This window comes from Leucoraja erinacea, chromosome 11, assembly GCF_028641065.1.
Source record: "Leucoraja erinacea ecotype New England chromosome 11, Leri_hhj_1, whole genome shotgun sequence".
Lineage (NCBI taxonomy): Eukaryota > Metazoa > Chordata > Chondrichthyes > Rajiformes > Rajidae > Leucoraja > Leucoraja erinaceus.
In genome coordinates this window covers 5,204,610-5,218,775 of record NC_073387.1, presented here as the reverse complement: position 1 = coordinate 5,218,775, position 14,166 = coordinate 5,204,610, and the positions used below count along the sequence as shown (strand labels likewise).

Genomic DNA, 14,166 nt, shown 5'->3' with positions numbered 1-14,166 from the left:
CGTTCCTTTAGGACGGAGATGAGGAGGAGTGTCTTTAGTCAGAGGGTGGTGAATCTGTGGAATTCTTTGCCACAGAAGGCTGTGGAGGCCAAGGCAATAGATATTTTTAAGGCAGAGATAGAAAGATAAATTCTTGATTAGTACAGGTGTCAGGGGTTATGGGGAGAAGGCAGGAGAATGAGGTAGAGAGAGAAAGATAGATCAGCCATGATTGAATGGTGGTGTGGACTTGATGGACCAAATGGCCTAATTCTGCTCATATCATTTATGAACTTATGAACTTATGAACTTATGAAGGGGTAGTGGGGGGGGAGTGGTGGGGTGTGGGTAACTCTTCCCTGCAGAAACCATAGTCAGAAAGCACACACGTGACCGTCAAACTTTGCTTGCCTATTTCCTGATTTATTTTTTGGTCCCACATAGGAGATTAGTGGGCAAAATTAGGGCACATGGTATTGGGGGTAGAGTGCTGACATGGATAGAAAATTGGTTGGCAGACAGGAAACAAAGAATAGGGATTAACGGGTCCCTTTCAGAATGGCAGGCAGTGACTAGTGGGGTACCGCAAAGCTCTGTGCTGGGACCGCAGCTATTTACAATATATATTAATGATTTAGATGAAGGGATTAAAAGTAACATTAGCAAATTTGCAGATGACATAAAGCTGGGTGGCAGTGTGAACTGTGAGGAGGATGCTATGAGGATGCAGAGTGACTTGGACAGGTTGGGGGAGTGGGCAGATGCATGGCAGATGTGGATAAATGTGAGGTTTTCGACTTTGGTGGCAAAAACAGGAAGGCAGATTATTATCTGAATGGTGCCGTTGGGAAAAGGCGAAGTACGAGATCTGGGTGTCCTTGTTCATCAGTTACTGAAAGTAAGCATGCAGGTACGGTAGGCAGTGAAGAAAGCTAATGGCATTTTGGCCTTCATAACACAAGGAGTTGAATATCAAAGCAAAGAGGACCTTCTGCATTTGTACATGGCCCCGGTGAGACCACACTTGGATGATTGTGTGCAGTTTTGGTCTCCAAATTTGAGGAAGGACATTCTTGCTATTGAGGGAGTGCAGCATAGGTTCCCCAGGTTAATTCGGGATGGCTGGGATGGCGGGATTGTCAAATGAAGGATGAGAGGGATTTTATTGAAACATATAAGATTATTAAGATTATGATTGGATAAGCTAGAGGCAGGAAACATGTTCCCAAAGTTGGGGGAGTCCAGAACCAGGGGCTACAGTTTAAGAATAAGGGGATGAGGAAAAACGTTTTCACCCAGAGAATTGTGAATCTGTGAAATTCTCTGCCTCAGAAGGCAGTGGAGGCCGATTCTCTGGATGCTTTCAAGAGAGAGTTGGATAGTGCTCTTAAAGATAGCAGGGTCAAGGGACATGAGGAGAAGGCAGGAATGGGGTACTGATTGTGAATGATCACATTGAATGGCGGTGTTGGCTTTCAGGGCCGAATGGCCTACTCCTGCACCTATTGTCTATTGTCTCCCTACTGAATGTTTGCCTGACAAACAGCAGCCATGGAGGCCGTTTGTAGAAACATATGATTAGGTAACCAGAATCACACCTAGATTATAACAACAATGTACCATAACAACATTTAAAAGACAGGTATATGTATAGAAAATGTTTAGAAGGATATGGCCAAATATGGGCAGATGGGACTAGTGTAAATGGGGCACCTTAGTTTACACGGGCAGGTTGAGCCAACAGGTCTGTTTCCGTAGATAGACACAAACAACTGGAGTATCTCGGAGGGTAAGGCAGCATCTCTGGAGAAAACAATATTGGTGACGTTTCGAGTCAAGACCCTTCTTAAGACAATAGGTGCAGGAGTAGGCCATTTGGCCCTTCGAGCCAACACCGCCATTCAATGTGATCATGGCTGATCACCCCCGAAAAGTCACCTATTTCTTTTCTCCGGAGAGGCTGTCTGACCCGCTCAGTTACTCCAGCTTTTTGTGTTTATCTTCAGTTTAAACCAGTATCAACAGTTCCTTCTTACACAGGTCTGTTTGCATGCTGTATGAATCCTTGGCTCCAAGGCTATCAAGACTGGCCCAGCCAATAAAGAAAAACCAGACTACTTATTCATTTATGATACACATAAATTATTATAGGGACATCACTCTCCTTTGTGGCCTAGTGAAAAATGAAAAATTATATCTTCAGATCTGACAAATTCATTGCTTCAGAAATGATTTGGTTGTATTTGTGTAATTAATGTAATTGAACATGAAGGGGACCTGCCTGCAAAACAAGGGTTGTTACCTTCATTTCAAACATATCTTCTTTGTTAGGTTATTTTTGAAAGTTTATTAAGCCTAGGATGACAAGCAGATCACTTTTGGCAGGAGCAGCACTTGGAGTCATAGAGTCGCAGAGCCTTACAGCATGGAAACAGGCCCTTTGGCCCAACTTGCTCACACCGGCCAACATGTCTCATGTACACTCGTCCCACCTGCCTGCATTTGGCTCATATCCCTCTCAACCTGTCCTATCAACGTACCTGTCTAAATGTTTCTTAAACGTTGCAATAGTACCTGCCTCAACTACCTCTTCCAGCAGCTTGTTCCATTCACCTACTTCCCTTTGCATGAAAAAGCTACCCATTGGGTTCCTGTTGAATCTTACCCCCTTCATCTTAAACCTGTGTCCTCTGGTTCTCGATTCTCCTACTCTGGGCAAGTGGCAATGTGTTGGGACTGCTAACCTACAACCATACCATCAGTTTGAAGGTGTCTATCGAAAGTCTCCAAAGACACTTAGGCCCTGCTTTAAACAAATTACAAGATCCCATCGGAGTATATAGTAAAGGGGGACCCTTCTTCTACAGTGTGAGAGTGGAGGAGATGGACTCAAGATTGCTCTGAGCACTGGTAAGCAGTGAACCAGGTTGTTTCTTCACCGCTCTGCCCCATGTGTCTATCTGCAGCGGTATCCAGAAATATAAGTAGATAAGACACAAAAAGCTGGAGTAACTCAACGGGACAGGCAGCACATCTGGAGAGAAGGAATGGGTGACGTTTCAGTTTGAGAACCTTCTTCAGTCTATACATTTCTATCAATGCAGAGATTTTTGCTTTCCCCTAACCACCTACCACACCCACTCCTGCAGTCATACAGAATACTGCAGGAGTGAGTCTTGCCTGGCTATTCTCACCAAAGGTACCATCAAGGATGGGTTCACCTTTACCAATGTCCAACCATGTATCCTTTCCCGCAGGGTACCAGAGCAGGAAGAGAGGGGAGGACAAATCCTAGTTTTCCTGGGGGCGCTCCTTTAGAAAGGAGGTGAGGAGGAACTTCATTAGTCAGAGGGTAGTTAATCTGCAGAACTCATTGCCACAGAGGGCTGTGGAGGCCAAGTCAGTGGATATTTTTAAGACAGAGATAGACAAATTCTTGATTAGAACGGGTGTCAAGTGTTATGGGGAGAAGGCAGGAAAATGGGATTAGGAGGCAGAGATCAGTCCTGATTGAATGGCAGAGTAGACTCGATGGGCCGAATGGCCTAATTCTACTCCTATAACTTGTGAACTTGAGAGACATGTCCCTCCAGATGAAATTGAATTCGAGGACCACATCTCACAACTTGGCAGCAACAAGTCAAACCATTGGCAGAGCAGCTCAATAAGAGTATTTGATATGGCAGCTTTACGGAACAGCATTGGAAAAATCCACCAGTGGCGACACAGACAATTCCTAAAACTGCACAAAGAAGGAATAATCTCCCGGCCTTTCCACAACACCAAGAAGTTTCAACAAGATCCAAGGGTTGGTTGGTTGCTTACCTGTGTAGATGAATCGGCCCGGAGTCCCTTTGCAGAACTGTTTCGACTTGTAGGACAATGTGACTTCCACCACACCGGGGATATGTCGGGGAGGGGTCTGCACTCTAATTGCATGCGGGGTGATTAGCTGCAATAAAGCACAGTAAAAATGCCATCAGGCTATCAAGTGATGTTCTTTAGAAGCACTTGACTGCCAAGTTTCAGTAAACAGGGCTTTTTCAAACCCGCAATAAATGTGTCACTGCCCTAATACTCTACTGATAGAATGCACATTAAAATGGACTGACAAGAGTATTAAAAATGTTTTACAACACAGTTGTAAAGCAATTAACTCTGTATTTCCCAGGTCTGGCATGGCTTGGCTGATTTCCTGCCCTGAATACCGTGTGCAACAGGAGTAAGGTTCATAAAAGTGTTTTATTGTAACCAGTTAGTTTATTTTAATATAAATTCCTCAGATAACAAAAGGAAATGGTAAGGATTTCCTTTCAATTCAGAAGCTGGCATTAGAGTCACGCGTTTGTCTCTGACAGTGAGTATTTGCTATTGAATTATTCCATTAACCTGTCTGACAGATTATTCCAAGCCCTAATTATAACATAATTGATACCATAGTGTTAAGTAGAAGATTCAAACATCCTATTTGTGCATTTTCTGATGAACACTGAAATCAATGCCGTGTAAATCTGGATGCAAAATGGCATGCGGTTAAACGCAGGGCTAAAGCTTGAATATAATAATTTTCATAAACAAATTTTTCAGCTTACTGTGTATACGTTTATACTCAGTCCTCCTAACAAATCAATATTATTATAATAATAAATGAGACCAATGTTATTTGAGCTAAATATGTACCATTGCTGCACAGATCTCTCGTGTGGAAAAGCAAAAATGTGCAGATGCTGTAAATCTGAAATAAAAACTAAATGCTGGAAATGCTCAGCAAGTCGAGCAGCATCCGTGGAGAGAGAAACTGTTGTTTCGGATTAATGACTTTGTAAAATACTTTGATGATGGGCCATCCGCCATCTTAACTCTTATTACATGCAACATATTACTTACAACATCACATTAACTCTTCTCTCTCTCCATAGATGAACCATGACCTGTATTTCTAACATTTTCTTTCATCATTGCAGATTTCCCATGAACTTGCTCCTGACGAGTCAGCAAATGTTTGCTTTAAAATAATAACGGTGTGAACACCAAGTGGGGAGACAAAGGCAGGCCCACTGATTATTGAAGGGTGATCTGAGTTTTTACAGGTGTTCTGTGTTTGTATTTCCGCCAGATGGCAATTACGACTCTCTGCACGTCACCATTGAGCAGACTATTCAGAGGCTGTGAGGGCACTACATTCATGCAAATCTTTCCTATGAACTAGGAGTTTTTTTCTAACCCTATGTATTGTCTCTCCACATACAGCTTGTGTTTGATGGTATACGGCAAAGGCTTTAAGAAGTTGCATTCACATATCACCCAAGACAGACACAAAATGCTGGAGTAACTCAGAGGAACATGCAGCATCCCTGGAGAGAAGAAATGGGTGACATTTCGGGTCGAGACCCTTCTTCAGACTGAGGAAGGGTCTCCACCAGAATCCTCACCCATTCCTTCTATCCAGAGATGCTGCCTGTCCCGCTGAGTTAATCCAACATGTTGTGTCTATCTTCGGTTTAAACCAGGATCTGCAGTTCCTTCCGACACATCCTTCATATAACACCCTGTGTTTTGGGTTTTAATGTTTTCCAATGTGCTTCAGAACCAAAGAAATACATTTTAAAGTGGAAAACTCATTAAGAGAAGAATCAAGAGTGTTTTATGGTAATATGTCTTGAAATGGACCAATGTCATTCTAACTTGCAGCGGCACAACAGAATATGTGACCATAGTACTGCATCAGTTTGTAAATAGCCAGTTCTCACAAACAACCATCTTTGTTGATCACCTCTTTACATGATATAAGGTAGGAATAAATAACTTCCAGGGCACTTGGATAACTTAGGGTTCTTCATAATAGTGCCTGGTGGTCTTTATGTTTCTATGAGTGAACAGCTAAATGCCACATCCACATTCGGTGTCTCCAGCAGTGGGGTATTCTCTCAATACTGTGCTGGAAAGGCAGTCTGGCCAAACATCCCATCGCAAGCAAGATAGATCACTCAACGCAAAAGACGTAGTAGGGTCATGGGCACATTCATGGGTAATTTTCGGCCCCATTTCCGTAACCAGCTTCCATCTTCGCACCAAAGATCCCATGGTGGAGCAATGATAACTAGTGCGGAGACGGAAATCGGTTACGGAAACATCCTCCTAAAAATAAAAGTTCTTTGGTAAAAATCTTCTCCTCATTTTCAGAATTTTAATTTATTAACACAAACTGTCCCCCCGCATTGTTGATTACACTGTGAGTCGGGTCGGGTCGGGTTACTGAAATGGATGAAAAAAAGGCCCACGTTCCGCTCTGTAGCATACTACACATCAGTCCATTTCATTTAGCAGGAGTGGTCTATCTTGCTTTAGGATCTTTGAGTCTGGCTAGTTCTGTTTCCGTTAGTGGAATAGCACCATGGACTTCTGTCAGTGAGCCACAGCTAACACAGGTATCCTGAATAGATAGATACCTGTCTGCAAGGTGAAGCCAGATCACACAACTGCATTGACAGTATGCTTGTTGGATTTTTCTTTAGTTTAGCCTTGTTTTAGTTTAGTGTAGTGTAGTTTAGTTTCATACAAACTTTCATACAAATATGTGTGTTAAGAGGAAGAGCATGTCTCCAGTGTCTACCCTGCTCCTCCAGGTTTGAGATCATGTCTGATCTGATTGTATCCTCAACTCTTTGTTCGTGTCTGCTGCAGTAATCTTTCACCTCCTTGCATATCAAGAATCTATTCACTTCTGCCATAAAAATATTCAGCAATTCAACTTCCACTACCTTTAAGGAAGAGAGTCCGAAACACTCCTGAAACCTCGACAGAAAATGTTTCTTACTCATTTCTGACTTAAAGGGTGGATCTCTTAGGAGAAATGTGATTCCTCCTAATGGATAAATCAGACCAATTCATAACGAGTTGGTCTCCATTCGTCGTTTTTTTTGGAATCATATGGTGCAACACAATTGTAAAAAATAACTGTTTCAGGACTGGACGAGGGTTGGTCAAGATTATAAATAATGATCTCCTTTTCTTTTTTATTTTATTTTCTTTTCTCTATTTTCTCTCTCAACTTTCTTCATTTACTCGTTTTCTTTCTTCACACACTATATATTTCACATCTTTCTATCCTTTACTATCTAACTTCTTTTTCTTATTCTAATCTTTTTTCAATGTGACAAAAAAAAAAGTTGTACATAAAATGTATTATGAAAATATATATTAGGCACTTTGGTGCCATATGACTGTACTTACTTCTAATAAAATAAAATATTTAAAAAAAAAAAAAAATGTTTTAAAAGGGTTGATCTCTTTATTGAATCAGAGAGCCTAATTCTGGAAAAAGGACACAAAGTGCTGGAGTAATACTAAGGGCCAGTCATGAATGTAGCAAGGAACTGCAGATGCTGGTTTAAACCAAAGATACACAAAATGTAGCTGGAGTAACTCAGCGGGTTGGACAGCATCTCTGGAGAGCGGGAATAGGTGACGATTTGGGTCGAGACCCCTCAACAGACAGAAAGCTGGAGGAGAGGAGGGACAGGACAAAGCCTGCAAGTGATAGGTGGATACAGGTGAGGAGGGCTTTTGATAAGCAGATGGTTGGACAATGGCCAGAGATGAAAAAACAAAAAGTGTAAGATCAGGATTGAAGAGTTGCGAATTGTGAAGCCAGAGGAAGGAATATTGGTGAAGAGGGAGGGGGAAGGGGAGGAATGTGTGTGTGTGTCCAGTGTGGAGGAGGGGAAGGAAATAAAGGGGGGTTGTTCGTAGGTTAGTTACCTATAATTGACGAATGCAGTGTTCATACCGTTAGGTTGTAATCTACCCAAGCGGAAGATGAGGCGCCAATCCTCCAGTATGCATGTGGCAACCGATGAGGACCAGAGAGAAAGGTCAATATGGGAAGGGGAGTTCAAATGGTTAGCAATCCTTGGTTCACTCATGCCTTCCCACCCAAACCTGTCCCTCCCCAGGTACTTCCCCCTGCAACTGCAGGAGATGTAACACCTGTCCCTATACCTCCCCCCTCAACTCCATCCAGGGACCTCACCAGATGAGACAGATACTCACGTGCACCTCCTCTAACCTCATCTACTGCATTTGCCTTTCCCGATGTGGTCGCCTTTACATCAGCAAGACCAAGCTGAGACTTGCCGACCATTTTGCCGAACACTTGCGCTTGCTCAGCTAAGGCATGCAAGGTCTCCCTGTCGCTACCCATTTTAACACCCCTTACAATTCCCACACTGACCTTTCAGTCCTGAACCTCCTCCATTGTCAGAATGAGGCCACATGAGGAACAGCCCCTCATATTCTGCTTGGGTAGCACACAACCCAACGGTACGAACATTGAATTTTCCAAAATTCAATTATTGCGTCCCATCCAAAAATATTTCCTTAATCCCAAACTTAAGTCTTCAAAACAAATCAGCTGGATTTTGACAAGTTGACAGCCCCTAATTATGCCTTGGCATCGCTGATTGCCAGAATGTATAAGCCTTGTCATTACTGAACCAAGTAATTCACTGCATGCATGCAAAGGGCAAAACCAAGTGAGACATGTACACAAAATACTCTGCACCCAATTTTAAAGATAAATGGATTAAGTTCTCAACCAGAATTGCAGGACCAGGCATTATATATGAAAACATTGTATAGCTAATTCTTTGTTTGCTTGCAACCTGTGGCGTGCTTTCAGGAGGGCAGAATTATTACAAAAGGCCACATTTATACTCGCCAGTTTATATTCAATGAAACATTCTGCACTGGAACTGAATTATGCCACTGTTTGCACTGAATTATGCTTATTCCACTCATTATTCCCCCTTCACCCCCCAAATTCATTGAAGGCCACTTGAATGATATCCCTTTTCCCCTCTAACACATCATCCCAATGTCCATCCTTTTCCGCATGGGAAGAAGAACTCCAGCCTACCTACGAGCAGGGATAGTGGCAGTAATCGGAAGCAGGAATTTTAAGTGATCCAATTTAATTAATTTCAACTGAGGCTTAGACCACTGTTAGGATTGTAGCTCGAAACAGGGATTACAAAGTGTGACAACCACTTTATTTTCCTCTGAACCGATTTCCTAATCTCATATCCATTTCCTCTCAATAATCCACTCCCACAGCATAACCCGCAGGTTTCATCTCGTGTCCCCTCAACAGATTAGCTCCTTGACCCCAAGGATCATCACAACGAAGGGAACAACAACACGATTCCTTATTGCTCTATTGGGTTGTTCCAGATAAGGATTACCCTTTGAGTGAATAAGTTGCCCATGAGGTCTTTCTTAAATCTCTTCCCTCTCACATTAAGCCTATACCCTCAAGGTTTAGAATCATCTATCCTGGGAAAAAGAGTGTTTGCTTCATCCATGCCCCTCAAGGTTGTGTATATTTCAATAAGGTCGGCCGACCACACACCAAAGAAGGAAGTCCCCACCGATCCTGCCTCTCCCTACAACGCAAGCCCACAAGACCCAGCAACATCCTGGTGAAGTTCTTCTGCCCCCTTCACCAATTTCTGGCCAGAATCCTCCAATGTCAAACTGCATACAATGGCAATAGGAAGTAGAAACAGGCATAAGACTATTCCATCCCTTGTGCCTGCATCACCACCCACAAAATCATGGCTGATGTTTTATCTCAGTATCAACTTCTGCATTGACTCATACTACAGGCGACACGATGGCGTAGCAGTAGAGCTAATGCCTTACAGCGCCAGAGACCCAGGGTCGATCCTGACTAGGGTGCTTGTCTGCAAAGAGTTCGTACATTCTCCCCATGAGTTTCCACTGAGATCTTCGGTATCCTCACACACACTCCTACAGGTTTGGAGGTTAATTGGCTTGGTGCAAATGTAAAATTGTCCCTAATGTGTGTAGGGTAGTGTTAATGTGCGGGGATCGCTGGTCGGTGCGGACTCGCTGGGCCGAGGGGCCAGTTTCCGTGCTGTATCTCTAAACTAAACTAAGCTAATACTCCTTGATTCCCTGAATGTCCAAAAAACCATGACCACAGTCAGCAACCAAGCATCTATAGTGATAAATTCCAAAGATTCACTTCTCAAAGGTTAAATAATGTTCTTCTCATCTCCATGCTGCACCCTCAACAAAACTTTCACATATTTCCTGTACTGTGGTGAGTAGAACGTCACACAACATTCCAAACGTGGTCCAACTAAAGTTTTACACACCAACCACATGGTTACTCAAGGTGTAGGGAGGAACTGCTGATGCTGGTTTAAACCCAAGATAGACACAAAAGGCTCGAGTAACTCACCGGAGCTTCTTCTGAAGAAGGGTCTCGACCCGAAATGTCACCCATTCCTTCTCTCCAGAGACGCTGCCTGTCCCACTGAGTTACTCCAGCTTTTTGTGTCTTATACACAAGGCTCTGATCATAAAAGACTAGCTTGCTGTGCCCCTTCTTCACCACCATTTCCATTTGTGTTGCCATTTTTAGGAAGCTATAGACTTACACCCCAGGATCCATTGGGTACATCATTGTTTCTAAGTCTCCTGCCATTTACTGTATACTTTCCTCTTACTTGACCTACCAAAACGCAACACCTCACTCCATCTGTGATTTCTCTGTCCATATATCCAACTCAACTGTACTATGCTGTATTATTTGACAACCTCCCTCAGTATGCATAGCTCAGCATACCCGTTTCTTGCATACTTAAAAAGGACAGAGGAGACTCTTTTTCCTCAGAAGGCTCAGATCCTTCAATGTGCACAATGAAATGCTGTACTTGTTTTACTAGACTGGGGTTGCAAGTGTCATTTTCTACGCTGTTGTCTGCTGGGGCAACAATATCAGTGCTAAAAACAGCAAGAAGTTGGACAAGCAGGTAAAACAAGCTATCTCAGTGCTTGGGAGGAGGGGGGAGAGTGGACTCTGTGGTGGATGTGCTTGAGAGCTGTATGAGGAGCAAGGTACAGGTCATCCTCGACAAATCCGGGCACCCCCTCCATGAAATTCTGGAGGGTCAGAGGAGCACACGGAACAACTGACTCCTCTCCCTGCGCTGTAGAACGGAGCGGTCCAGGAGATCCTTCACCCCTGCAGCCATTAGATTTTATAATACTGACCGCTAGGCTGTAGGGGTATGCGTTTTTGCATTTTTAATCGTTGGGTCATTTTAAGTATTTATTGCTTTCAGGTATTGTCCATATTGTATTTTATGTATTTTTTGTCTGCTTTCATTCTGAATGTGTGGGTGTGTTGGTTGTTGGCTTCTGGACATCTGAATTTCCCCAAGTGGATCAATAAAGTCGTTGTTATTATTATTATTATTACTACTAGTCAGATCGCCTACATTTTCATCCATGTCATTTTTATACATCACAAACCACAGAGGTCCCAGCAGTGACCCTTGTGGAACACCATTGATCGCAGACCCACAGTGGGAAAAAGACTCCACCACTAACCTCGGTCTTCTATGGCCACTAATTTGTATCGAGATGGGGGTCAAGAGTGTTTTATTGTCATATGCACCAAAAACAGAAATATTAAATTCTTATTTGCAGCAGCAGAATAGGTCTGTTAACACAGGACTCATAAATAATATCATAGGGACAAAATCAATATGTTTAAAACCCCAATATCAGTACAAAAATGGCCAACGTTGTCAGTGAAACCAAGACGGTTTGTAGTTGATAGTTCAGTTGATGTTTGTAGTGTTCAAGAGCTGATGGTTTTGGGAATTTACCAACGCGCTGTGGATCCCGTGTGAGTTCATCTTTTTTGGACGACACTACCAGATTTTACTAAACTCCATGAAGGAATGGCCCTAATCTTGACAATAATCTTCATCCCTTCCGAGAAAAACTCAGGCAGTTTTGTGAGACAGTTGCTCCCCTGCACAAAGCCATGCTGACCTTGCCTAATAAGTCCTTACTTTTGCAAAGATGAATAAACCCGACCCTTCAGAATCATCTCCAGTAAATTCCCTGCAACTAATGTACGGTTCGCGACCCTACAATTTTCCGGGTTCTTCCTGTTATCCTTCTTCTAAAAAGAAACAACATTGTTACTCTCTAGTGTTCTGGGTCATTACTTATGGCTAAAGAGAATACAAATCTCCTTGACAAGGCACAAGACATCGCCTCCTTCAATGTCCCGTGATAGTTTCCATCATGCTCAGGAGGGTCCTATCCTCCTTAATATTTTTCAAGAGACCAAACATATTGTCGTCCTTAACATTAACATGTGATTGAATATCAACATACCCATCTTAGAGTCATTAGAGTGATACAGTGTGGCCCTTTGGGGCCACACAGAGTGATACAGCATGGAAACAGGCCCAACTTGCCCACACCAGCCAACATGTCCCAGCCACACTGGTCCCACCTGCCCGATTTTGGTCCACATCCCTCCAAACCCGTCCTATCCATGGACCTGTCTAACTGTTTCTTAAATGTTGGGATAGTACTCCAATACCTCCTCTGGCAGCTTGTAAGTAAGTAAGTAAGTTATTGGCCAAGTATTCACATACAAGGAATTTGCCTTGGTGCTCCACCCACAAGTAACAACATGACATACAGTGACAGTTACAAATGACTCAGAAAACACTGAACATTAATAATAATAAAACATTAGTGATAAAACACCACTGATCAAGCATGTGAGCCAACAAAATACCAGATCAAGGGGAGGCGATGTCTTGTGCCTTGGTTTTGTACAGGGGTTCCATACACCCACCACCCTTTGTGTGAAAAAGTTAACCCTTAGATTCCTATCTTGATCCCACCATCATCCTTATCCTTGGAGAATATCAATGCGAAATATTTGTTTAAGACGTCCCCTATTCCTTTGGCTTCAGGCATAATTCTCTCCTTTGTGTTTGATTGATCCTACCGTTTCCCGTACAACATACTTTTGCTATATGTCTTTAGTAAAAGATTTCCGTAATTTTCTAATGCAGACATCAGTCCAACTTGCCTGTGGATTTATAGTATCACTCTCCCTCCTTTCCCAAATAATGGGAGTTACATTTTCAACCTTCCATTTGAACTGCTTTAGAATCTATGAAATTTTGGGAAATGATAAACACTGCATCCATTATCTCCACAGTCATCTCTCTAAAAGCTTTAGATTTAGATCATCAGATTTGTGCGATTTATTGGATTTCAGTCCTATTAATAATTGCAACACTTTATTTCACACAAGGCACACACAAACTATTTCCTCAATGTCTCCAATATTTCCTTAATACGTAAAGCCATTCTGCCTGTCTCAGTCTCTATGAGGCATGTGAATATTTTGCTATACAACCCAGTATCAGTCCATTATACCCCACCATGCCTCGTGTGTTGGTAACATCAGTCCTGTATCTATCGCAAAGTACCAGTGTTTAATCTTCCAGTGTGACTCCATGTCCTCAATGTCATTCCTGTACACCCCAGTATCAATCCAGCAGCCCCACACCTCAGTCCTCAGTCCAGTTCAGTTTATTGTCATCTGTAGCGAGGTACAGTGAAAAGCTCTCCAGTCAGCGGAAAGACAATACATGATTACAATTGAACCATTTACAGTGTGTAGATACATGATAAGGGAACAACGTTTAGTGCAAGGTAAAACCGGTAAAGCCCAAACAAAGATAGTCTGAGGGTCACCAATAAGGCAGATAGTAGTTCAGCACTGCTCTCTGGTTGTGGTAGGATGATTCAGTTGCCTGATAACAGCTGGGAAGAAACTGTCCCTGAATCTGGAGGTGTGCGTTTCCACACTCTTATACCTTTTGTCTGATGGGAGAGGGGAGAAGAGGGAGTGGCCAGGGTGCGGCTCATCCTTGATTATATTTCTGACCTTCCCGAGGCAGCGTGAGGTATAAATGGAGTCCGCGGAAGGGAGGTTAGTTTGTATGATGGTCTGGGCTGCGTCCACAATTCACTGCAACATCTTGTGGTCTTGGTTGGAGCTGTTCCAGTGCCAGTGCTGCACCCTCCAATGTCAGTCCTGTGCACCCCAACGTGAGTACTATGCATCCAAATCTCAGTCCAATACACCCCAGTTTCAGCCTTGCATCTCGCTATGTTAGCCCTTTATTCCCTAGTCAGCCCTGTATCCCCTCAGTGTCAATTTTGCACAAAACAGCGTCTTTCATCGATTGCCCAGTGTCAGTCCTGTACAGCCCATTGTCATAAGGTCATAATAGTGATAGGAGCAGAATTAGGCCATTCGGCCCATCAAGT

At 43.0% G+C, this 14,166-nt stretch overlaps 1 protein-coding gene across 4 annotated transcripts in view; it reads right to left on the bottom strand.

Annotated features, from left to right (window-relative positions):
* Window positions 1-14,166, bottom strand: part of ebf1a (EBF transcription factor 1a) — a 500,414-nt gene that overhangs the window by 174,440 nt on the left and 311,808 nt on the right. For all 4 annotated transcript variants that reach the window (XM_055642599.1, XM_055642601.1, XM_055642600.1 and 1 more), the window contains one exon: window positions 3,805-3,931. In XM_055642599.1, coding sequence (XP_055498574.1) covers window positions 3,805-3,931 — 127 coding nt within the window. The remainder of the gene's footprint in view (window positions 1-3,804; window positions 3,932-14,166) is intronic.